The sequence below is a fragment of the Styela clava genome, chromosome 5 (assembly GCF_964204865.1).
Source record: "Styela clava chromosome 5, kaStyClav1.hap1.2, whole genome shotgun sequence".
NCBI classification, from domain to species: Eukaryota; Metazoa; Chordata; class Ascidiacea; order Stolidobranchia; family Styelidae; genus Styela; species Styela clava.
In genome coordinates this window covers 14,110,587-14,137,142 of record NC_135254.1, presented here as the reverse complement: position 1 = coordinate 14,137,142, position 26,556 = coordinate 14,110,587, and the positions used below count along the sequence as shown (strand labels likewise).

The following is a 26,556-nucleotide window of genomic DNA, read 5'->3' as shown; positions in this document are numbered from 1 at the left end:
CTTTCTTTATCTCTCATCTCAAAAAACTATCCTCAGCTTTAGTGATCCGATGAGGTGATTCACGAAATTAATTAGAGGTGAAGTGGTATCCATTTTCTCCATAGATCACGTAACCGCCTTCCCGCGTTTGCGCATATATATGCCTGAAACGATTACTGGGCAAGACATTCCCATAACCAACCCAAATAGGGTCCCGATATGTATGCCCTATCATACGCGCTTTTTTCTGTGCTATATGAAATTCTCTTTTCTACATGATAAAGTGGACTTCTATGGGTGTGGACCTTGGACTGACTGCCATACTTTTCACATGATAACAGCCTTCTACATAACAATTCATGGTTGGTTCAAAATCGCGGTGTTGATGACACACAGATCCTTTCGTATATTATGTTTATTTATTAAGTCGGAAATACACCCTTATATAGATAGATTCATTATGATATAATATAATGCCAGTTTTCTTGAAAGCATGGTCTTCTTTAAAAATCGCATAATCACAGACGTCAGAAATCTTTTACCATTTCATATCTAGATAAAAAAAAAGTATTGGGATTAAATTGAAGTTTGTTCGAAGACTTCCTTGAAGTGATAGCGATGAATTTGAATTCAGACCAGACAGTTATTTACACTTCAGAACAGAAAATGATCACATAATCGAAAAATTGCTGCTTTTAAAATCAATTTTTTTAATCACACAACAAATTTAAAAATATATACTCAGTTGGTTACCAGATTATCTTATCTGGTAACAGTGAAACGAATATTCTTTCCAAGCTCAAATATTCACATACCTTTCCCAACGTGGCTCATAATCCAACTGTTAAATGTCGATACATCCATGAAAAAATTAACATTAAAATTTCCCATTTTATCTGTTGATCCACAAGGTGGTCCAAAACCAGAAAATCCAAGTTGTACCCATCGTTCGTTTCCATCGTCGCCAACAATCTAAATAGAAGTTTAGTTAGATAGAGAAATCATGACAGCCTCAAAGGGGTAAACCGGTGTCTTTAATAAACGGCATGCCCCACAGGCTTAGAGTCAATACATATGGTCATAGCCGAGTTAATTTTTAAATAAAAAAAATGGTATAAATACGAAAATACATGAAATGTTGGCAAGGCTATATTATCAAAAATTTTGAGGATCGAGAAATTATTGTACAATATTTTCCTAGAACTCTTATTGCCAAAAGCAATATTGAGCACTCATTATTATATAGAAGAGCCACACAACCCACCAGATTGCCATATTTTAGAGCATAATGTTGAAATAAGCATTTAAGGTGGAATTCATGCAATATTAAGTATTAGGATAGATACTTTGGCAGAAGGTTAGGCTATTCATATGGAGTGAGATTCATACAACTGGGACCAGTGTTGACAGGAGAGAAAACTACACTCTTGAGACGCTCTGCGTAAATTGACAGGGCGCTCGGGAATTGGCATTTTCATGCGTGTTTAAAAAAATTCCATAAAACAGTGCTTGTTGAATACATGTGTTGGTTTACAGTTTGAAATCAGTGTGAAATAATTATACACAGACAAATTTTGACTCCTATCACAGGTTGGTACACGCAACCGCCATCCCCACCACTAAAATCCGAGAATAGGGAACAATTGTTCTGTTTCAGAACCTCTATTCCGGGATTCCTGAAAAATCCTCTTCATTATTCATTATTTTGTTTGATGAATATCCAAGCCTACCAAAGACAATGTAACACACAGGGATAAAAAAAATTTGCAATTTTACTTACTACGGCAGTTTCTTGTTAGTACAATCAATACAAATAATTATCAAATCCAATCCAATAAGAAATTAATTGGAAAAGAAAAAAACACAATGATTGGCAATTTATTCTTTTAGATGCTTGTTTGGATTCATGAACTTGGGGAACTTATCTAACAAGATGAACAAAGAAAGTGCTGTGACTGGCAAATGATTGCTAAATACCTGTATTGGACCTATGTTAGTAAATGTAGTGTTTTGAAGATGACACAATAAAAGATGTGTCAAATTATGTGTCAAAGCAATTTTATCATAATTTTATGGTTACCAATACTTATATATATACATATAAGCGCTATATGATAGAAAAGTATTGAAAACTGCATAGTTCTATGAATATTGTGATTTGACATAAATTACACGACTTGCGGCCTGGAGCACAGGATAGAGATTTGAGATCCTAAGCTTGACAAAGAAATAAACACAAATAGTAAATATTCCTGAAACATTAAACATAGAAACATTTACCTTTTTCACCAAACCATCACCACTGGTTCCTCGACATGGTGCATCAGCACGTGAAGGTCTAACACACAATATGGTTTTTGTGGATTTAATTAAAGACGATCCTTGGCATCTAAAACAGCATAAGATAGATTGTTGTGAAAGTGCTCGATATTTTATCATTTATTTGCATTGTGCATACGCTTCAATAAAAGGAGAAATAAATATAAGCGATAGGAATATAGAACGACTCGCAATTGCAATTCGATGCATAAAATTCAAATTTAGTCGCCGACTCGTTATATTAAATAAGTAATAAAATATAAGTAAACAAATAAACATACGATTTATCAGAACGGCGTACAATACTTGTGGGATCGCTTTCCATTTTTGAAGTTTGTCCGAAATTTATCATATTTAATCCTGCAAAATATATCGGCACATTTGACGGAACATTGAGAGCCAGATGATCTCCTGTGATGCAAAAGAGGATAATTTATTGACATGAAAAACATACTTGAAGATTAATAAAATGAGGGGAACAACAGAAACGCTTAAATATAATATCCGCTCATCAAATAAAATGACATGAGCATTGAGAATGTTAGTTGATTTTATATATTTTCTTTTTTAATTATATCCAATATTTGTTCCAGGAGGGTTTATTAGAGTAGCGTTTGATCTATTCTGATCTGTCAATGGAATATGTCAATTGGAAAAATAGCCTTAAATTTTTACGATGGTATGAAATTTTCTAGTTAGAAGATATATGTAAACTAGGACACTATGAATTCAATTCATCATATTTATTTAAAAAAAAAATGGAAGTCTCATATGAAAACTAAAAAAAACTAACTGAGCACAAGTTATATGACATTGTTAGTAAATTACGATTTTACTTCTATATTAACAATTGAATAATAATTATTATTTCCAAAGATTACCATGCGCCCTGCAGCTTTTCGACTTAGATTTTTTGACGCCATCATTGATGCATGGGAGGCATACTGGTCGAATATAATCATTGAATTCTATTTCTCCACTTGGTTTATCAGGATCAACAACCCATGAATTTTTTTCAACCATTATTCGATCGCCAATTTCAATCTAAAATTAATTACAGTATGATTGAAATAAACAGGAAAAAACTACATTGTGCAAATCTCAGCAAATATATTCTCCTAATGTTTTGTATTTGCGCTTTTTAGATACTATGCTTCGGCAAGTGTTCATACAAATGAGCCATGGCTTGAATCATCGTTCGTAGCTTGGGAATCCCATGCGGGGTTAATTATGTGTGAGAGGATTGCTGGACTTTTCGCCTCCGTAGGGTGGTTCACATAACTGCTGGAAGGTTAGGTTTTTTTCCACCATCAAGTATATTCTTCCGAAAACAAATAATTCTATACGCGACATGGAATGGTAACCTGACGAGAGCACGTGGTTCGCCATATGGTTAAGCTGTCCTAACGGCTTTTCCTCTCCCCCGGGATAAATATGTAAATCCTATCCACTATTGAGTTTGTATGTAAAATGTTTCGCCTTTTAAAAGGTCACAAAGATTGAACACTACTTGAAGAATAACATGAAGTAAGTTCTATTTACATTGCATATACAGTAGGCGATTCAAGGTATATAAATGGTTCCAACCCCATACCAAACAAACTCCCACCAAATTAGTTACGTTATGTTAAACCAGCAAAATATATTCAAATTGAATATTAACATTTTTTACCAATGCAACGTCATTCTCCTTCATAGACCTCTGTGGATGTAAGATAATATTTTTTGGACGATAAATCTGAATGTAATCTGGCATTGTATTAACGTTGATTGGAATAGATGTCGCTCCTGGATGAATAAATTTCAACATTGAAAATAAGATGCAAGAAGCATTTGTTCGGAACATGGTGATCTAATCAAACATATTGGACATAAAAATTCAGTATGTTCAAAATTTTTTGAGAAATATAGGTACGGTATATATAAACAAGGTGTCATAACAAAGAGATTAAAGCTCATTCACATGGATACATAATCATTGGAGTATGCATTTCGCTAGCTAGCTAATCATTCCAGATAGCATTGATGTACCAGATGAAAAAAATCACAGCCATCCTATGTTTATTTACAACAATCGAGTTCAGCAACGCCCCTCACATAAGATAATACCATTGAAGAATCACCATGAACTTGGTGTAAAATGGAAAGGCATAAAAACTGACATCTGTTACACCTCAGCCAGATATCTGTTTGATCCATTTTATATTCTAACTTACTCTCTGTAAAATAAAAATTTTGACAAGACTTGTGCCGAAGATTGACAATTTACTTTAGGGTAGGTTTTCAAATTTGACTATTACTAGAGAATGATAGTAGACCAGTTATTAGAGTATTGACATCAAAGGTGGTCTTTAAAAATCATATTCTAAAATATTACCTAACACAATAATGATGCATTTCATACAGCTGCTATATACAAAAGATGATCCTCCTGCCAAAATCCATTTTTTGTTGATGATCGTTCCACCATCAACCTGTTAAATAATAAAATCAAATGAATCGTGATACTGAAAACTGGGAAAATAAGGTAAAATCATAGGATAAAGAATTTACTTTGTAGATATTATTTTATCTCTCAAAAATAAACCTTACTTGTTTAGTTTGTATATTTCCATTAGGAGCCAATGGTAGTTCAGAAAGTATAGTTGCTTTCCATGGCCATTGTCCTGGATATGCTGTATATGTATAACCAGAATCTGATGCTTTCTTTTGTAAAGGAGCTGTCCCGCAAGTAACTGCAGTAAATAAAAATTAAACTATTTAAAGTAATATTTTGGTCCAGATAAGGTAAATCAATAGGAATTCCAAAAAGAGAAAAACTCACACATAAAGGATGTGGCAGGTAAACTTAAAAAAATCAGATACTTCCCCTAATATACTTAAAAATACTATGTCTGATTCAACCCAAATTCTTAACCTTTTCCAACCTAAACATAGATGAAATGGATTACCGGTATAACTAAAGGCTCGCCACTGCACTTCAGATTACCTTGTGTGGGTTTGGAGGTTCGAATTGCGTGACAATGTGGCTCATCGTGGTAAGCGTTAGAAATACGCTCGCCACCGCATCTCTGGTTACTCTGCGTGGGTTCGCAGATTCGAAAGCGAGAATGGTTATGTGTTAGAGGCTGCCGTAGGGTAGTTCACGTAACCGCTGGTCAGTTACAGTTTTCTCCACCATCAAGTCCATGCTTCCGAAAACAAATAACTAACTAATCCCATACCCGACATGGAATGGTAACTGGACGAGAGGCCGTGGTTTGCCCTATGGTTAAGTCATCTCATCGGGTTTCCTTTCCCTGGGATAAATATGTAAATCATATCCTATCCTAATCATGCGGGGGATATTATGTGCAAGAGAATTACTGGACTCCTTCTAAAAAGAGTAGGACAAATGCCTGCTGGCAGTACAAAGTCAAGTACATAAGTTGATTGGCCGACGCTTTGGGTCGAATACATTATAAATATATCAACCAAGATATGAAGTTTACACAAATCATGTTTGTTAAGACACATGTAAAAAATAAGCCATCCTCCGAAAGAATAAAATAAGCATAGCTGCCCTATAAGACATCCCCCCCCCCCAAATGAAAAATCAGGCCAAAAAATTGGGTACAGGATGTGACTTTAATAGCCGGGAAATATGATACTAATATGAAATATTTGAAGACCCTGCTTTCTTCCCCCCCAAAAAACAATTGAATTTGACATTCTGGCTACTGTAAATAGTGATGTCGCGATTATTTGTTCTTGAATTAACTGTGTATTTGTGGTAAAAAAATTAATACTCCATCTCATTATTTTCCTGAAATGTACCCACATCTGGGCACTGAAATAATTTAAACAATTATTTTATAACTAATTATTACAATTTTTCACAAAGCAACTCAAATTTAGATCATACCCTTTTCGGTATGGCTCGTAATCCAATCTTGTAAGGAAGATACGTCAGTGAAAAAATTCAGATTGAAATTTCCTTGCTTGTCTTTTGATCCACAAGCTGGACCAAAACTGGAAAAGCCAAGTTGAACCCATCTTTCTATTCCATTATCAGAAATAATCTGAACAAAGTTGTTGTCACAAATAAGTTTAACAAATACCAGACTAACTAATCTACCGTAATACCCAACATGGATTGGTAACTAGACTAGAGGTCATGGTCTGCGATATGATTCAGCCGGCTTATTGACTTTTCTCTCTCCTGGATGAATAAAAAAATTCTAAACTATTTCCTCACCATGAAAGTGTATTTTTTAATTTATCGCACACATAAAATAAACTGCTGATTATTGATTGAAAGGTGTTTCATGCAAATCTGGTTGGTGGGAGTTTCCTTGTCCATTCAAGTTTACAAATTTGTCAGCTATTCCTATAACCTATTTGACTAGAAGCCAGACAAGACGATATGTTTGCAGTATGAATGAGTATATCAACCCCCCTATGAACCAAAATAAGGATAAACAATTCACTGCTATCATATTAGAAAATGGTGATTTACCTTTTTCACCAAGCCATCACCACTAGTTCCTTGGCATGGTGCATCAGCACGAGATGGTCTAACACACATTATGGTTTTTGTTGATTTAATTAAAGATGATCCTCTGCATCTAAAATTAAATTGTCAAATTGGTTGATTGTTTTATGACCAAGTTTTTATTAGCAACATAAAATGATTAGATTATGGTAAAACTCGAATGAGCCTGCAGCTTGATTCAATATTTTTAATGACTTGCCAAATATGTGAAAAAAATGTTGTGATGTGATGTGAAAAAAATGAGACATAAAGGTGGAAGCTCAATGTCAATTTTTGTGGACATCCTGAGAGAGAGAGAGAGAGAGAACATTTTTTTTTTGTCAAACCAGAAAACATAATGATGATGCAATAACAAATAATAATAAAAAAACACATAATGCAGTTTTCGGCCCATGACTGGGTGATAAGATAGGAACATATACGGTCATCTGAGTCAGTCACCACCAGTGGCGTGCCCAGAGAGGGGCGAGAGGGGCTGCCGCCCCAAGCAGCACATTGTAGGGGGCAGCAGAACCAAGATGTTAGGTCTGCGTTATTACACACATAAGACATATTTTTTTTGTTTGTTTTATTTTTCAAAAGCTGACATTATGTGTTTAGTATTGTGCGACTGACTGAGGTAATTTACACTCTTGCTACAGCATCCTTGCGTAATACGCATATGGATCCACCTGCGCAAAGGCATATAGAGCAAGGAAAGGTAGTTAAGTTTCACGCAACCTCAACTGTTGGTTAACTTTTGATTACTGTAATTAAATATAAAAAGACAGAATAATTAAGTTATATTTCATTCGTACTGAAATTTCCGAAACATAAACAAAAACTAACAAATTGCACGGGAAAACAAGGTCATGATTACAACCATGCCAGAAAATCTGTCTGTTCGGCTGGCAAATCGTATACTGTTACATCGTTTTTCCGAAGTGGAAACAGAGATGTTCCAAAAAAATGCTAAAGATTTTTTTTGCTTATTTGATTGAGCTTAGCTGGGAGGTTTTTCAAACTTTTTGCATTGCATATTGTTTATTATTTACAATCGAATACCCAATTGCTAGTTGCGAACGATCTTTCTCCAAGTTGAAACAGATAAAAACATATTTGAGGTATTCATTGTCAAATTAGCGCCTGTCCATTTATCTTCGATTAGCATCGAAAAGAAATTCCTGACGAGCGAGGTGGAAGAGGCTGTCATTCACACATTTGTTAACAGCAAGTGGCGATTTGACATAGAAATAAGTAACTTGCTTTTTGTTAATACATGAGTTCAATCGTATACGTGTTGTTTAGTTTAATGATTTATACAAACATTTCACTTTTTCTCGACCTTTAATTTATTTATTTTCATGTATAACGACATCTATATTCTGTTTAACCCCCGAAATATTTTTTAAGTTAGGGATAAGGGGCAGCATTATCAGAAACTCGCCCAGGGCAGCAGAAAAGTTTGGCACGCCCCTGGTCACCACCCACCACCCTGAGGCAAAAAACATCTACTGCTTTCTGTTAGATGCCTGTTATGTTGTACTCGGGTGTATGAAAAATATTTTTGATTCATTAAAACAGACAATATAACATACATCTTTTCAGAGCGTTGCACAAGAGTCATGGGATCACTTTCCACTGATTGTCCCTCTATGACTTTTTGGATAGCAAATCCCACAAAATATGCTGGGCTGGTCGGTTGAACATTGTAAGCCAGATCATCTCCTATTAGGTAAAGAAATTTATCAAACATGAAAAAAACAGTTATGTTGTTCATAGATGTTTCGTGATACGTGTGGCAATTGGAAGCTGTAAATACTGGTACAAGAATTTGCACTGACAACATAATATATGCTGTTTAAAAATTTTGAACAGGGTAACTGAGCCACAGTTTGGGGTAAAACTGCAATGTTTTATGAATATCATATTTACAAGGTTTATCGATATGTACTGTCTTACTTTGAGCTTGTTATTGATCTAAAGTAGTTTTCTATAATTATTTAAAACATTTCTATTAAAATACCGTGCATTCTACAGCTTTTTGTATTCGATTTTTTTACACCATCATTTATGCATGGAAGACAAACTGGGCGAATATAATCATTAAACTCTATTTTTCCACTTGTTTTATCAGAATCAGCCACCAATTTTCCATTTACAACTTTCAATTGATCTCCGATTTCAACCTAGAAAGATATTATAATAGTGAAAAAAATACATCTATGTAAGGTACAAGACTCAAACATGATACCCAATGTATAGTTTTGTATAAAAAGTTGTATGCACAATAACTAAATTTAACAGTAACAAAACTAGACAAAACAATGTCACCAGGACTTCAATATGTACAATACAGCCTCATTTGCTATTGTCAAATTATTGACTTGATTTCCGGATTCAGCAGTATAGAAAAATTACTGTCAATCAATTCAACATACTATTCCAAGGATGACAAAAGTCGTCAACACAATCATCAAATTTTACCAAAACTACACAAAACAATGTTATCAGGGCTTCAATATGTACACGGTAGCATAATTTGCCATTGCAAAATTATTGACTCTATTATATGTTGCATCTGTGGTTTGTCAAACAACAAAATATAAATCTGCTTGTCACATTCAGCAGTATAGACAAATTTCTGTGAGTGAATTCAGTGTACTACTCCAATGAAAGCATTTCATGTTCCATACTTCAAAGTCAAATCTTCTACTATTTGAAATGGAATTCATTTTTCATGTTCATTCCATACATAGTTAGATAAACTAGTAGTTTGTGAAATTCCTTTAACACTTCCCATCAGGATTTTTAGCAATAATTCTTAGTTAGGAAAAAACAGGTTATCGTATGATTAGGCTATTTTACAGTAAAAAAAATTGAAGAACTTTTGCATTTCATATATTATTTATTAAATTATTTAAATAAAATAATCGACATATATTTCATCTTTTTTTGCTGTACTAAATAACGTACCGTACATAAAAATTGAATACTCATTTACCAGTGCAATATCATTTTCTTTGAGAGAATATTGAGGATGCGTAATAATAGTTTTTGGTTGATAGATCCGCATATAATTGGGTATGTTATAAACGTTAATTGGAAGACTTGTCACACCTGAATGAATGATAATAAATAATATTTAAAACCCATAGAAATATATTCAATCAGTAAAGTTTTTTCTTGAAAGAGTTGTAACAGAAAATGTTAGTGGGTTACAGCTCGAATTTATTTTAAACTTATCAAGTCATTCTTTCATAAAATATATATTTATAATTATACAATATCAATGATATATTACTCTATTTAACTCATTAATCGCATCTCAATTTTCAAGCCTTGTTAAGAGCCTCAGGTACATTTTTTTGTAGTTTGTTTTGGGTCTGTTGCAAGAATTTGCTCAATGCAAGGTCACATTTACATTTACTTAGGAATGAAAAAGACTGATTTTTAAACGAAGCTACAGGTAACCAAATAAAATGCCCCTAGCGATGTATGAGTATTCGTTTCAATTTTTGTTTTTAAAAAAGATAGCTAAATTAAGAAAGTCAAATTAAAATATCAAGCCAGAAACTCATAGTTGAAAGAATATCAGCAAAAATGAAATTAACATAATGCTAGTACACTATATTCAAAGATATCTTTCATTGTCAACATTTGGCATACGATTCTTTTAGGCAATACTGGAAATTAAAATTTTCAGTGAAGAAGAGAAGGACACCAAATCCTTGAAAACCGTTTTCACCGAATATAAAATGAAATATTACCTGTAACAATAATAGCGCATTCGGGGCAGTCAATATATTCAAATGTCGATCCTGCTGCAAGTATCCACTTTTTATTTATAATCATTCCGCCATTAACCTGGTGGATGAAAAAATATGAAAATTCAAAAAAGTTGTGAAATAGTAAAACGCAGATAGTGACAAAAAGCATTTAGCCTATTAAAATTCTGTGAGTAAGGAGTGAAAATTTAGCCAACTTAGTCCTTGGAGTTATTTTAAAAACAAGCTTTGATAGTGATTTTGAAGAAACCCACAAAACCTGTAGTCAGGAATGTTATAACAATTGATGGCATGTGGGATGGATGTGAAAGCTAGGGCAAGTTCTATTAATACCAGTAATAGTAGTGAATAAACTAATTTTTAAAAATAGTTTTTTCGCAAACTCACTTCTATGAATGAACCAAATTGAAAATACTGGTATATTACCTCATTACCTCAGTTCATTTTTGTATTCATTTATTTCATCATTACCTACAATATTTAGTACCGGTATTTATATAATATAAAAAGATATTAATAAAGGTAGGTAGGTACCTGTTTAACTATCAAATCTCCATTTATAGCTATTGGATTCTTGTCAAATATACTAACACGCCATGGCCATTGTCCCGGGTATGACCAGTGGCCAGTAGTTGGTTGTTTTACTGGAACTGTTCCACAAATCTCTGAATGTAGTAACAACATAGCTGTATTTAGGTAGAAAATGCCTCACTTGGCCAACCAGTAAGAAAACTATAAATATCACATATTTATCCCGGGAAAGAAGAGGTTGATAAAATGGCTTAATAATATGACAAACTCCGGCCCCTCGTCTGGTTACCAATCAATGGATATGGTCGAGTATGGAATAATTTAGTCAATTATCTTATGAAGGAAGCCTGAACCAACCAGCGGTTATGTGAACCAAAAAATGTCAATGCATGCAAATATCCACCGATATAAATGTCCATGGTTACAGCTGCTCAATGAAGTAAAACTATCATAGGTTCAAATAAACATGAGTATAAATATTTCTGCTTTATAACCTTCCTTGGTGCAAAGTTACAGCTGAAAATATATTTAAGTGCAAATGGACTTGTTGCAATTGATTGGTACACTGTCCAAATGTACATGGATGTAAAAGTTTAGCAGTCGAACTGTTGATCACCATCCACAAAACCTTTTCAAATAAATCGCATTACTAATTAGTAGAATGATCAGTATAATTACCTTTTGGTTCTATTGTCTGCCTAATCCAAGAATATATTGTTGTTACATCTGTGTAGTATTCAGGAGATTTTTTTTTGCAGGGTCCTCCAAAAGTGACTATACCCAACTGCAACCAACAAGTTTTATCACCTTTTTTGATCTGAAAGTAATAGTTTACTCTTAGACCAAGCTGGAATTTATTTGATAATTACCTAATTGAGCTAAACAGTAGAAAATATTAATACAATAGTCATTGTAAGCCAGATTATTTTTGTCCAAAATTCAATTTCGAATCCCACTTTATGCAAGAAAATGAACTTGATATCTATCAATTTTAGTATAAGCAAACAACATCTGACCAGCAGGTCGAAAAAATCCCTATAGAAAAATCTAAAGCAATTGAAACAATAAATACCATCTTCATATCAATCTATTTAATAAATATCTTCTGAATATAAAATTTGTGAGAACATATGTGATAGAAATTTTTATTCTCAAAATCTCAATGCATTTTAGCAATAGCAATCAGTGAGTTGAAGTTCCACCATATATGACTTATTTCCATAAATAAATTCCCATGGGCATTTTCAAATTATATTAAATACATTTTAAAAAACTTTTTTCATTTTTTGTTCATCTTTAAATTAACCTAACACAATATCCCAGGCACACTATGCCATATATTGAGTAAGAAATTGGATGGGCAATACTGAACCAAAAAGATTCTGAAACAAACTGAATCACTACTGCTTTGCCAGTGTTTCACCTTCATGTTTAAGGTTTCTTTACTTAAATCTCTTGTCTCACAGTCAAGCTACTCACTTGTTTTACTAAAGCACTTCCACCCGTTGACAAGCATGGAGCATCAGCTTTCTTTGATAAAGTGCACAACATGGAATCTGTGAAAGTCACAGTAATATCGATTTTCTTCATTTCGCGGCTACACCTGTAATTATCACAAAAGATTATATGAATTTATTGCATTATTAAATTCCCGTAATATCCGTATATATATATACGAAATCCTTTTGTGCTCCTAGAGCAGGGTTTCCCAAACTGGGGTCCAAACTGGGGTTTCCCAAACTGGGGACAACTGCAGAGGGGGTCCGCAACGATATGAAAAAAATCTGATCAATATTTAATGATTGATTTCAATTAAAAGGAAATTGCATATTTTTTGTTGAGCGTTGCGAACAAATATCCATTGTTGTCAGAAAAGGCGATTAAAATCCTTTTGCAACAACCTACATTTATATGAGGCAGCATTTTCACTCTTATAAATATGATGACAAAATACAGGTCGAGACTTGCCGTCCGATCTATAGGTTTGCTTGTCACAAATTGCTCCGAGAATCAAAAAATTGTGTAGTGAAAAGCAACCTAATTCATCACATTAATGCCGTTTGTGTTGTGTTGTAAATGCAACATTATCTTTACTCGTTGGTTAGGCACTGAAATTGATACAGCAAAGCGTGGGGTTCCGTCAAAATTAGGATTCTCAAATAGGGGTCCGCGCCTTAAAAAGTTTGAGAAACTCTGTTCTAGAGGTTTCAGGAAGGCTATATTAAAAACACTGCCAAGGACAACATCCTAACTTTATCCATCTTTGGTCAGTCATTATTTGGAAAATTTCACACATTTGGCAGCATGCAGGCAATGAGTCATATTCGTAACAATACTCAGTAATCCACAATCAAAAACATGCAGCTGCTGATATTTTATAATATAGAAAAATTGAGACCATCAACTGAACATCAATGGCCCGCCCCGAAGGTCTGTATTCTGCATTAGCTATAAATATACATTTACCTGCCCCTATCCAATATTGTCACAGTATCTTTCTCAAGATCGTTATTAGCAAGCACTTTTGTATCTCTCACATTGACCCCAGTCATGAGCGCCCTTTTTCCAGTTGTTGGGGATATCATGGAAGCGAGGGCTTTCCCTAAAATAACACATACCGGTAATCCATAATTAAAAATTGAATGGAAAAATAAATCAAAAGCAAAGTGCTAGTGATGATTATTTTTTTTTGTACAATATTCCAGTTGAATTATTTTGAGAAATGACAAGCTGTTTGAATGAAAAAGCTGAAACAGACGACAATTTAATGTACGGTACATATTTGCTACAAGATGGGATCATAAATATATCACAGAGTTCCAATGAAATTAAAGTTTCAGTTATTACTCAGTAACTACTTGCCCAGAGTCCACTTCAGAGCAATGACTGGCAGGAAATAAAACCTATTTAAAACAGCTTCAAAATCAAGTGAAATGTTCAAGTGAAAAATTAATATTGAAAACCAGAACTACTAAGGCTTAAAATGTATTAGAACTATTGATAATTTGATTTCACGTAATGTTTGAGTAATATATCGACATCGGTAAAGAATAATTTTTTAAACTCCCACGTTGGTTTCAATAAAACATTTTTACCGTGAGCTACACATTGTTTGTCAGTGTAAGAGAATGACATTCCACATTCTGTTAAGCACGGTAAACAAACTGGTCGAATAAAATCATTAAACTGCACAATGCCGTGTTGAGCAGAATCATCAACCATCCATCCATTTCTAACAGTTTTTAACGGTTTTCCAATTCGTATCTGAACAAAATTAGTATTCCATATAAGGATCGCCTAAAGAGGTTTCTGTGTGAAAGGAAAATCACTATATTAGCATAACTATTTATTTTATATTAATGCTACACGGCAGGAGAAATAAAACTAGACTCATTCAGCAGTCTATTAAATATTGTGAAGTATTTTGCTACAATATGAACAACATTTACCAGAGCAGCATCATAGTCATATCGGCTTCTTATGTTGCGATCTGGATGGAGAAAAATCTCGGCTGCTTGGAAAGCTCTTGCTTCTTTAGAAGATGATGAAAACTTTGTAGAACCTTAAAAATGCAGTAATTTCCCTTTTTTTTCATTATATGCTTTAGAGGTGAATGAACGACTAAGCGATGCTAAAAAAGGAACTATATTTTTGAGGATATCATTTACAATGAGTATGGAGATTTTCCAAGGCTTTGGCAAAATGTAGCTTGTTTTGCTATTTTCTAGAGATATTAAACAGACTCCAGAAAAAACAGGCTTCTGCTCTACACATATCATCTGTACGACTATACATTCAGGCTGTGTAAATGACAGTTGACATGGTATTCAAATATAGTACTCACCCAGAATAAGAATGGCGCATTGTTCTCTCAAGGCAATTTTCATGCTAGTAAATAAATATGATGCTGATAAAATCCAATTGTTGTTTATAAGTGATCCAGACCCTGAGTGCAATAGTAATGCAGATGTAATCTGAAAAATAGAAATATGATATACTATGTCGGGATCAGAAATAGTTAACCAGTTATTTGTTGTTCGGATACATGAACGTTGTTAGCGAAAAAGCCATAACCAACAAATGTATACATAATCTAGGCTGGGTAGAGTAGTCCAACAATCCTTTATCACAGGTGTTCAAAAATTTTCCTTTATTCTATTTCAGTGGCTCCTAACCATTTTCGTTAAATTCCTTCACCAATTTTCAAACTCTCAATTCCTCCCTCACTATGCATAAGGAGTATTTTATTTTTCAATCTTTAATAGATTCATAGCTAATGTTATGCTTTTGTATTATTTTGGGGTGTCTCAAAAATGTCGTGCCTCACTTGTCCCACTTGTACCACGTGTCCCACTTGTCCTGCGTGTCCCACCTGTACCACATATTCCCCGTTACTCATGTGTCCCACTTGTCCTACTTGTACCAAGTGTCTGACTTGTCCCACTTGTACCATGTGTCCCACTTGTTCCACTCTTGAACCAAGGGACAAGTGGGACACCTGGGACAAGTGGGACATGACATTTTGGAGATATCGTTATTTAAGTAGCTTATAATGTGTGCATGAATGATTATGATAGTAATGAAGAGGAACTAAAGAATATTAGTAGTACTACAGCAAATACAAATCAAAACCCCCTCCTGGAAAGAAATCACTTCCCAGTTGGGAAACGCGGTGCAATTTGCAAATAGGATCGAATTGCCTTGGATTTAAAAACTTCATATTTTTACTTATATATTATCTCAATCATAGCAAAATATTTTTCACAGAATATGGTAGAAACATATATACTCACAAAATCACTACATGCTGATCTGGTAATAATAATATTAACGTGCCATGGCCACTCTCCAGGCACAGATTTTGTTTCTCCTCTAATTCTCCTCGCATACTTGCTATCTATTTGGCCACACCCTATTTCTCTGGGTGATGTAGTTGGTGTTGTAATCTCTTTTGTTGTAACTGGTGCCTCTGTACCTAAAATACATCTCCACTAAGTAATATCACAATCGGAGATTTCACTCCTCACCATATAATGTATATTACATGTGACCTTTTTTTAAACAATTCTAGTTTACGAGGATTACATAAAATGATGCAAAAATTGTTTCCAAACCTCCACCATGATAATTTTTTTAACCATGTGGCATTTTTCATTACCAAAAATGTCTTAGTTCGGTTCAGTCTGCTGTTTGTTTAGGTTCAGCATATTATATATTATATATATATCAGCATATTATATACATCACTTTTGAAGTTTTGAAGACTATGTAACCTAGAATGCCTGGGCTAATCTGTGTCCACTTATTTCACTTTTATTACATATATTTTCACTGCTCAAGGATTCATTTCACCGGTACTTATTATAACAATGCTCACAAAGTTCAAGCCTAATAAGAGAGTATCTCATTGTTTTTTTTACTTATATTAATGTATTGCCATAATGCTTAGAAGCCCAATTAAAGAGTATCTCATCATGCTTTTTCATATGTGTTTTTTTATGTCACAAGATGAGATTTCCCATCGTTATTGAATAATTAAACTCTCCTGTCTAATGTCGTATGAGCCAGGATTTGTAAGGAAAATATACCTGGTACTTTTTTATTTGATTCCTCATTTTTCTTTATTGTCATTATTATCCAATCCATTAAATATGGTATATATGCATAAAACCCTGGATACATATTTCCACAACCTAGACCCCAGCTCACGATTCCAATTTGTGTCCAACGTCGATTTTCTTTGGGGCCAACAACCTATTTGAAACAATAATATTTCAGTGCTCATTTATGAATTTTGTAAATGGTTTTGCTTATTGGAGATAGTGATATAAAATACACAATGCATCATATCTCAAGTGGAGATGATTTGCAAATTACTACTACCACTTGCTATGGCAAATTAGTGGGTCATATTATGAGGTTGAAAGACCATGAGTGAACACAGATATGAATCCCAGAAATTAATCTCAGATTCGAACTGCATGCAGATTTGAATCCCAGAAATCATTCTCAGAGTCAAATTGTATGAATAATTTATCCTACGGCATGCATATCATGGCTGCTTGTTTAGAGCCTCGCTTTGAGGAAAAGGCTGAAACACCCCATAAAAATTGAAAAGTGGTCCTTTTGATAAACATAATTCAGAATTTTAGTATAATCAACCTAATGAACGATACGATATGGTTCGCCATATAAATAAACCATTTTAATATGGAGATCATTTCATCATTTTACTGGTCCAGATACATAAACGCAATAACTGGATAAGGTTATTCTACAGAATGTACCCGGCAATGAACAGCAGTTTAGCCATTTTTCATTATTTGCTCACTCATCCTTATTCAAATCAATTGACTCAATACAGATTAGTTTCATTATGAGGCCACATAATTATTCTGAATGAATGCTGGTTTGATCCAAAAAAAAAAAAAAAATACAATATAAAAGACCAAGTTAAGCAGTTGAAATAAATTAAAATTTAAAGCAGGTAGGGTCATTAGGTGCGATTAAGTTCAAACCATACAATGAAATACAAATTATTGAACAAAGAGTTGCTCACCAAAACCTTGTCAACTGTTTCTAATTCATGGAACATTCAGTCAATGACTAAACTGAATACATATAAAAATCTGGCACAGCCACAACTTATTTTTTCAATTGTATATTGTATCTTTAGATACCTTAACCAATGGTCCTCCGCTGTCTCCTTGACATGAGTCCACATACTGTGACTTATTATGACTTTTTGCACAAATCATTCTATCAGTAAATCTGGCTATTTGAGAATTCTGTGCTGCCTGTATACACCTAAGAATAGTTTAATACAGAAATATGGTAGTATAATAGTATAAAATGGATACAAACATTGAATAAAATGTAAAAAGCATTTTGCAAGATTGTCTGAATTTTTTTTTCATATGTCTGGAATGGGACCAACAACACATATAATTTCTGGCGCATTGTGCGAAGCGCCAGGAACACCACTGATTATTTTGCATAGATTCGCATGTTCAAATCCTTTGAGTTATATTTGATATTGCAAATAATTCATAGGAAAAATTACAAACATCTCTTTTAAACAATTTTCATAATTTCAATTAATTTATATCTGTGAAAAAACTTTTTTTAATATTTATCAAAAGGGGTGAATGCAGGACATTTGTGTTTCAGGCCAATCTGGTATTGTGCATAAATCCAGTCTCCAACATCATTGTCAACTAATCTATATTTTTATCATTACTAGATGAATAAACATATATAACGTACAACGCAAAACTTTATTTTCATACAATGACCAGGTTTAAAATCTATATAACATAGATTCCCATATATACACCGATCCGTGCATATAAGCCGACCCTACAAATTGTAACACGCCTATGCACAGTCAAGGATATCAAAGTATTTAAATACTTTTTCGGCTGATTTTTGAATAAGAGTCACTTTTCGCTCTCACCACGATGTTCAGTTGTCAAGAGAAATGTTCAAATGAATTTTAGCGTTTTGCCATGCATTTTAAGGACGACGATAAATAAAATCGGCACTTTGATTGTTTATCTTCTGTGCGACCCTTATGCGATTCATATTGTTGCGAGACATTTGCATGGTTGCGTGGTGGACATTGCTGCCATTTCTTTGCAAGGCTTCTTACTTTACATTTATTTCCATTAGGTCGCAAAATTGAAAATTATATTGTTAAAAGTTGTATCTCTGTCCCGTAGAATGTAATGAGCCATTTCATGTATGGTCATGACTAAAAAGATATAATGGGTAATACCATGAAAAGCGAGGTTTTTGAAGTTTACGCGAGGAGAAAACGCTAGCTCTATAAATGGAATCCAGTTGTATCTTAGTCCGGTAGAATATAATAAGCCATTTCATGTATGGTCCTTACGGAAAAGATATTATCGGTAATAATATTCAAAGTGAGGTTTTTGAAGTTTACACCAGGAGAAAACGCTAGTTCTATAAATGGAATGAGTTGTAAATCTGTCTGGTAGAATGTAATAACAAGCCATTTCATATATGGTCATGACTGAAAAGTTATTATCTGTAATGTAAATATTTCCATCATTACAGAGATAAGAGTCCTTATCAGCGGGGTCAGGCGGGGTTATTTGCATTACCGAGAGAGTACAATCACAACGAGCGATCACATTTCATTTCCTTTTGTAGTGTGTTATGAGTTATGCGCATACAAGCCGGCCCCTTAGTTTGGCAACTTATTTTTAGAGTTTCAAACTCGGCTTATAGGTGAGTATTTAATATTCCATTATGTATTTTGGGATGTATTTTGAGTGGGTCAAAACATTAAGCTAAGCGGCCGAGACCAAGCAATCTAATACATTATGTACATTTATATGTAAAAAAAATACCTGAGTATTTTACGAAAGAACACATTTTAAATGTAATCATCATAATCCGTCATCCATAATCCAAATATATTTCTACCTTGGCTACATGGTTATGAGGTCACAATTATGCATTCAAAATTGAGCAAAGAACAGTGTTTGGGAAAACAAGTAAAATTTAAATTTATGTAGAGATCTTACTTTATCTGAGCCAATATTGACAAATGTCCCTGTTGTAAAACTTTAGGTACATATTGAAAAGATGATCCAGGATCTCTTTTGAATCCGAAACCTGTTACTATAGTCTCTGTTCCAGATTCTGAATCTCGTTCAACTATTTGTTCAATATTGACGGCAATTTTAGACAATATAAATAAAAGGGTTTAGTTAAAATTACATATTTTCACATTTTTTTTTCATTTAATTATATTTCAATAAAATTTCATCTTATAAAATCGCTTTTATAGAATAGAATTTTTTATATACATCTTGATGAAAAGATAGATGAGCTGATTCACAGCCTCTTTCAAGTTACCATTCTGGCTCAGGTATGAGATTAGGCAGTTAATCCTCAAATGCGTAGACATCATGTACGAGGTGTGGCTAAAAAGAAACGAGACTGACGTCACAGATTGCGCAACACGATTAACCATTGGTAATCAACACTTTTACAGTGTGGTGTAATATGTGTTCTTTGTTCAACAGCTTTTTTGACACAATATCGCAATTATTTTTGCTCTTTAGGAGCCATAGGTGAATGTGATTAATTGCTTGTTGAAAAAAAAATTGCCGTGCGAGATCTGATTGAGTTTTTTGGCGATAGGGGGTTCAATTGCAGAATGACGATTGAGCAATGAATTAACATTAAATTTTGTGTCAAACTTGGAAAAATGCATGTCAACTGGGCAACATTTAATCGTTGAGCTTTCTGCTCCTCAGTCAACAGCCTTGGCACCATTTTGGCACTCACCTTTCACAAGCCAAAAGTGTCAACCAAACTGGTGCGAACCGTTTTTTTTTGTCTTTTCCAACTTCGCAATGACGCGAATTGTTGAGCGACGGTCGCTGCGAATCAACTGCCTTTCACAACTGAACTCACAACTGATACCTTTTCGATGTTGGTATCAGTTGTGGAAGTGCAAGGCCTTCCTGACTTCGAATCATCCTCCACATCCTCCCTGCATCCCACAAATCGCTTGTGCCATTCAAAAACTCTTGTTCTGGACATGGAAGAATCTCCATAAACATCACACAATTTCTTCAAAGTCGCAGTCGCCGTTTTTCCAAGTTTGACACAAAATTTAATGTTAATTCATTGCTCAATCGTCATTCTGCAATTGAACCCCCTATCGCCAAAAAACTCAATCAGATCTCGCACGGCAATTTTTTTTTCAACAAGCAATTAATCACATTCACCTATGGCTCCTAAAGAGCAAAAATAATTGCGATATTGTGTCAAAAAAGCTGTTGAACAAAGAACACATATTACACCACACTGTAAAAGTGTTGATTACCAATGGTTAATCGTGTTGCGCAATCTGTGACGTCAGTCTCGTTTCTTTTTAGCCACACCTCGTATAGTGAGGAAAATTGTGACCATCTAGTGATGACATAAATCTTTGAGCCAATATCAAGTAATAAGCAATGTAAAGGCAAATAAGTTTCTAACTGACTAATGAGTCAGTCTTGTACAAGTGAGCTAAAAACTGAAACACAGACAATGAAATTTGTCTTATTTTTCATCATACAACCTTTTAAAGTAGAACACTGTGCAGAATCAAACTTATTCACAAAATCGTTAGGCGGAGAATCATAATCCTTCATGCATGGAAAACAAACTGGACGTATATATTGTGAGTAGGTTAGAACCCCAGGAGTTTGACTTGAGTCAATGACGAATTTATCTCCATCCCACTTAACATGGTTTCCTACTCTAATCTGTAAAATAAAGATTTATGAAGAACATTATCTTTCACTATAACATCAACTGAATTAGTCCATAAACGTTTTAATTAGGATAAACTTTTGACTGACATCTACATTTTCTTCCCCACTTGAATATAAGAATAAAAAATTTGTCTTCAGTGTGTGTTTTCCACATATATATATATATATAATATGTGTGTGTGTGTGTGTGTAGATACATTTATAATGCGTACTGAAAGTACAATATTAATCAAAGACGTCATTGTAACTATTCAAAACTTTTCAATTATTGGCATATCGCTCAATCAAAATATGATCTTCACAATATAAATCAGATTTTTTTTGAATTGAATAAACTTTTGCTTACCAATGCAATGTCATAATCATTTGTCTCCATTTCAAATTTTGAATGAGTAAATAAAATCTCAGGTTCAATGATGTCTGCAGTAGGAGGTAATTTTCCTTTTTCTGGATACTCTGATATTCCTGCATACAAAATGGGAAGATAAAATTTAAAAAAAAAAATTGTTTATGCGATCAGTGCATCCATCATCATAAGAGAAACCACAAGAGTACTAAAATACAGTATACAAAGCATGTTTCACATCCTTCCTAGAGAAAAAAAAAAGTTAAAAATAGTTATCAGAAGTTTATTTTGGATCTAACGGACAGATAATTTTTCAAAATAAAAGTTTGTCAAAGAAATGGTTGAATAGTTCAAGGACCCAGTAGATAGAATATAAATAAATTTTAATGTAGTCAACCCAAAATAAGGAATTCGCAACATAGCGTAAACAAAGAGCTTTGTATATTTTCATGTCGAGATATTCTGCCAAATTTTTCAAACTTCAAGTGACGTTTTGAGCATGGATTTGAACTCGTGATTATATAGCTTACCTACTACAACCAAAAAGAATTTTTTCCACTCTTTAGTATCTTTATTTCTTGGGAAAGCCAAGGGATAGTTATGTCCAGCTGTAAGTATCCATTTGTTATTCAAAATGGAGCCACCACCAAAGCCACTGTCTTTATGCAAACCCTATAAAATATAGTTCCTTCAATTAGTATCAATAAGTTGAATGAAGATCATTCCAATAAAAACATTTATTTAAATCTATTTGCACTGGTACGCCCCAACTTCTTATTTTTCCATAAAATTTTGCTTTCGAATTGTTTTACTTGAAATATTTAAAATTTAAATAAATTGAAAGTTCATCTTTTATGTACCAATATCATCTAAAACAGTCCCAATAGCCATAATATATTTCACTCAGTATAGTCAGCTGAAGCATTTTTATAGGGCCAAATAAGTAGGTAGAACCCAGTTGATTGTCAACAAAAAAAATACTTGATTTCGGAGATTTCGGAGACTTACAAACACAATAAATCGAATTTGACCACTAAATTTACAATATGCTGAACTGAATTAAGAATACCATCATTCTTATTCAAATTACCTCACTTCTTCGGAAGAGCTGTGCCTGCCAGGGCCATGCTCCTATTTGTGCATCTGTACCTTCAATAACTTTAGATTTTACTTCTTTCTGAACATCCCCTGCTTGACCACAAACTCCATATTCTAAAGGTTTGTGAAAGAGATAAAATACATCACAGGAAGTCAACAAGGTGCAAGAGCAATCATAATATATTATTGTACCAAAAAAATTGAGATCATATTTTCACTCATAACTTACCTATTTTATTACACCAAGAATTGATAGGTACATCTTGAACTTGAAATATCTCAAGTGCTATGCAACTTCAGTTAGGTAAATCAGGTTAACTACTAGGCCAGTGTTTTTCAGACAGGGCCATTACCCACTCTAGATGGCCATGACGCCATATGTTGGAGGGCCATTAACAAGAGCCTTCACTTTGTACTACTTATGTTGGTTGAGGCGATTTAAAATAAAAAGTATGGTTTCTTTAACTTCAAAACAAAACAATTTATTTTTATTGAAGAGCGGAAGGTCACACAATTATTTGAAATTGGCTACAAAGTTGAAAAACTACTACACTTGGCTGTCATTATCAGAATTCCCATGCACAGCTAGCTCTCATTTTCACATATTTATCCATCACCCTCCTTTTTGCAGTAAAACCAAAGTATGAGTTCTGATTGTTTTAATTCTGTTTGGATCAACTTACCAATACATTTAGCTTGATATCCAGACCAGTTTTGATCAGATCTACAAGTTTTTGTTTGGGGTCCAGATAAAGCATAACCTTTATCGCATCCATAGGATATTGTATGTCCATGTGATAACTTGTTATACAAGACATAACCATTTTCTGGAGCTTCTGGTGTAGGACATTTGAACGCTAGACAAAGAAAATAATAATACCTCTCATTACATATTATTAACCAACCAAACGTAACAAAACACTTAATTGTTTTATATTAACTTTACCACGATTGTAACAAGATTTTCCACAAACATCATCACAAAGGCATCGTGTGAAGCTTCCTGGACAGTCAAAGCTGTCGATACAACTCTTTTGACAAGTTCTTCCCTCTTCTACTTCCTTCAAATTTTTTGAGCAAACAAAGGCTGATATGAGAAATAGAGCATAATAAATTCAGAGTCAATTGGAAATCTTCAGTGCTATTCATTTCATATCATGTTTTGAATAATTTCAAAGAAGATCAATAATACTTTGATATAATAATTTTACTAACCAAAATTAAATTTGGAACTAATGTAATCAAACTAAATTTGTATGTTGAAATAACAGAAATTTCTCCAATCCTAAATGTCTCGTAAATGTAAGTTTTATCTGACTTCGATACATTCAACACACTTTCTCATGATAGGATTTACCTGCTGTGGGGGTCAAGTGGCAAACCACGCATCGTCCGCTTACCAGTCCATGTCGGGTATGAGATTAGTTAGGAAGTTATTTGTTTTCGGGAGCATGGACTTGATGGTGGAGGAAGCCGTAATCAACCAGCGTTTACGTGAACCACCCTACGGCGGCGAGGAGTCCAGCAATCCTCTCGCACATAACCATCCCACATGGGATGCGAACCCACGCAGGCTAATCAGAGGTGTGGTGGCGAGTGCATTCCTATCGCTTAGCACAATACGCCACACCGCCAAGCCTCAGCATGAGTGTGTGCAAATTTTTTGATACTATTAAAAATTTTGTTTCAAAAAAAATTTTGTTCAAAATAATGATGAAAATCTAGACTCCAATTATACGATATCAACAGCTTTGACTCTATTAGGTAAAAAAATCCATCATTTTACAAGTGCAATATTTGTGAGTTCTCAACAAGAGCATATGACTGATATAAAAGTCACACACTCTGTTTTATTATTGCTCATTTACACAATACAAGACCAGAAAACTGAATAAGAGATTGAATTGATTGAATTATAGATAATGAAATATAGATTTGAAGTCTTATTTACAAATTACAGGTGGTGGTTTGTATAATTGAATGACAGCTGGTATTGAAATTGATAAATATGAACAAAAACCCCTAATTCGGTATCATGGCAGAAAGAATTTCAAGTGAAAGCATAAGATCCTGAAACATAGGAAAGTAATGAATACTTATGCTAAAAACGATGAAAAAAACGGTGCTCATGAAGTATGCGCACCAAGATGTCGCACAACCTGAACCCTAGCCTGGTAGACAACCTGAGTTCAGGTTGTGCGCCATCTTGGTGCGCATACTTCAGGAGATCCAAAAAAACAATTATTAGCAAATGTTGAAATTAGAACAGATTTTTGCATCAATACCTAACTGTTTCAAACTAAACAGTCTACCTTGACAGAAAGGAACAGGATCTGACCAATGTCCATTACTTAAACAGTTTATTTGATTGGTTCCAACGCCTTTGTACCCGATGTCACATTCAAAAGTGAGGATGGTTCCCACAGGATATGGAGACTTCTTTGATTCAGTTATTTCTCCATTTTTGAATATGACATTGTCACAAAAGGTTGCTGAAAAATATGTTACATTATAAATCGTATTTCACAACTTGCGTTGAGTGAAGCATTATCGACATATAAATATATAGAGAGAGAATTCAAATAAATACAACCGTTACTATATAAATTTAGTGTACGAAAAAATATTCATACTCTTCATTTCTCTTGTTTAGAACAAAAACATATAATCTCTTATTAAATTATAAACTTCATTCATAGAATATCTAAGTTTGTTTAAGTGATCACAATGTTTTATGCCTTGTTTTTCAATATAGCAGCTTAAATCCTTATTTTAATTATTTCATTTTTATTATATTGCTCATATTGTAATGTAGTACCATATTTTACAGATCATAAAGCATGCTTGAAATACTTATTTTTTCTAGAAAATAGATCGCTTTATGCTTTATCGCCTATACTCAAGTCTTATAGTCCAGTACGCCTTATGGTCCATAAAATACGATAATTTACATTTTGGGCAGTCATTCCAGATGAGCGACTTAAAAGTTGGATCGGATCCACCTTATTGCAAATAGTCTTGAAACAACACAAACAAAATCGGGGAACTCCCGAAAGTTAGAACTAAAGCGACTATAGACACTTTGGTTAGACAGCACCCGCGCTACCTCGCGGAAGTCTCCCTCAAATATGCGGAAGTTACATAATTCATTGCTTGAACAAGGAGTTCGGTTAGTTTTTAACAAGTATGATTCATGAAATTATGTAGATTGAATATTAGCCACAGCGGATTCAAATTTTGCGGGGATTTCTACCAGATCATACGTATTTCTATCTATACCAGATCTACGTATTTCTAGATATTTTAACATGGAAACAAAGGGCTTTCTTGTTCTGTTCAGTTTTGCCTTTTCTTGATATTTCACACTAGATTGCAGTTAAAGCTAAACAGGCTGTATCATATCGCTCTTAGCGAAGCAAATTAATACTTACCCTCCAAACTTTGCAGAAAACTTCCAACAATAACAATCTCAAAACAAAACTTGAGCATTTTATCGACGGCTGTTTAATAATTGAGTTGTGTTATCACTATAAAAATATCAAAATAATAGAAGCTGTCATTGTAAAAATGTGCTTTCAATTTAAAGATCCGTTTTATTTTATTATGAAAGACATGTATCAGCTTACTAAATTCTATGTAAGACGTCTGGCATAAGTTCGTATGTACATCTCATTGGAGTTTATG

The 26,556-nt window shown here is 33.8% G+C and overlaps 1 protein-coding gene across 3 annotated transcripts; it reads right to left on the bottom strand.

Moving 5' to 3' along the window:
- Positions 1-382: 382 nt before the first annotated feature.
- Positions 383-26,420, bottom strand: LOC120344905 (transmembrane protease serine 9-like). 3 transcript variants are annotated; one of them, XM_078112897.1, is made up of 33 exons: positions 26,304-26,420; positions 25,185-25,364; positions 23,819-23,959; positions 23,556-23,729; positions 22,865-22,986; positions 22,305-22,446; positions 21,775-21,893; positions 21,233-21,419; positions 19,683-19,815; positions 17,811-17,937; positions 16,719-16,884; positions 15,924-16,105; positions 14,975-15,104; positions 14,580-14,692; positions 14,226-14,394; positions 13,597-13,732; positions 12,610-12,733; positions 11,809-11,947; positions 11,134-11,264; positions 10,582-10,678; positions 9,816-9,931; positions 8,838-9,000; positions 8,410-8,539; positions 6,797-6,905; positions 6,203-6,359; positions 4,891-5,033; positions 4,676-4,772; positions 3,971-4,086; positions 3,180-3,342; positions 2,580-2,709; positions 2,260-2,368; positions 795-951; positions 383-531 (listed from the first exon to the last, which is right to left on the bottom strand). In XM_078112897.1, exons 1-33 carry the CDS (start codon positions 26,359-26,361, stop codon positions 518-520), a joined length of 4,374 nt encoding a protein of 1,457 aa, XP_077969023.1. In that variant the 5' UTR covers positions 26,362-26,420; the 3' UTR covers positions 383-517. The 3 variants fall into 3 exon arrangements, 2 of the variants coding, with proteins under 2 accessions (XP_077969023.1, XP_077969024.1); XR_013475437.1 differs by lacking the exons at positions 383-531; positions 795-951; positions 2,260-2,368; positions 2,580-2,709 and having other exon boundaries at positions 3,205-3,342; positions 3,971-4,150; XM_078112898.1 differs by lacking the exons at positions 383-531; positions 795-951; positions 2,260-2,368; ... (1 more) ...; positions 3,180-3,342; positions 3,971-4,086 and adding an exon at positions 4,290-4,517.
- Positions 26,421-26,556: the final 136 nt, after the last annotated feature.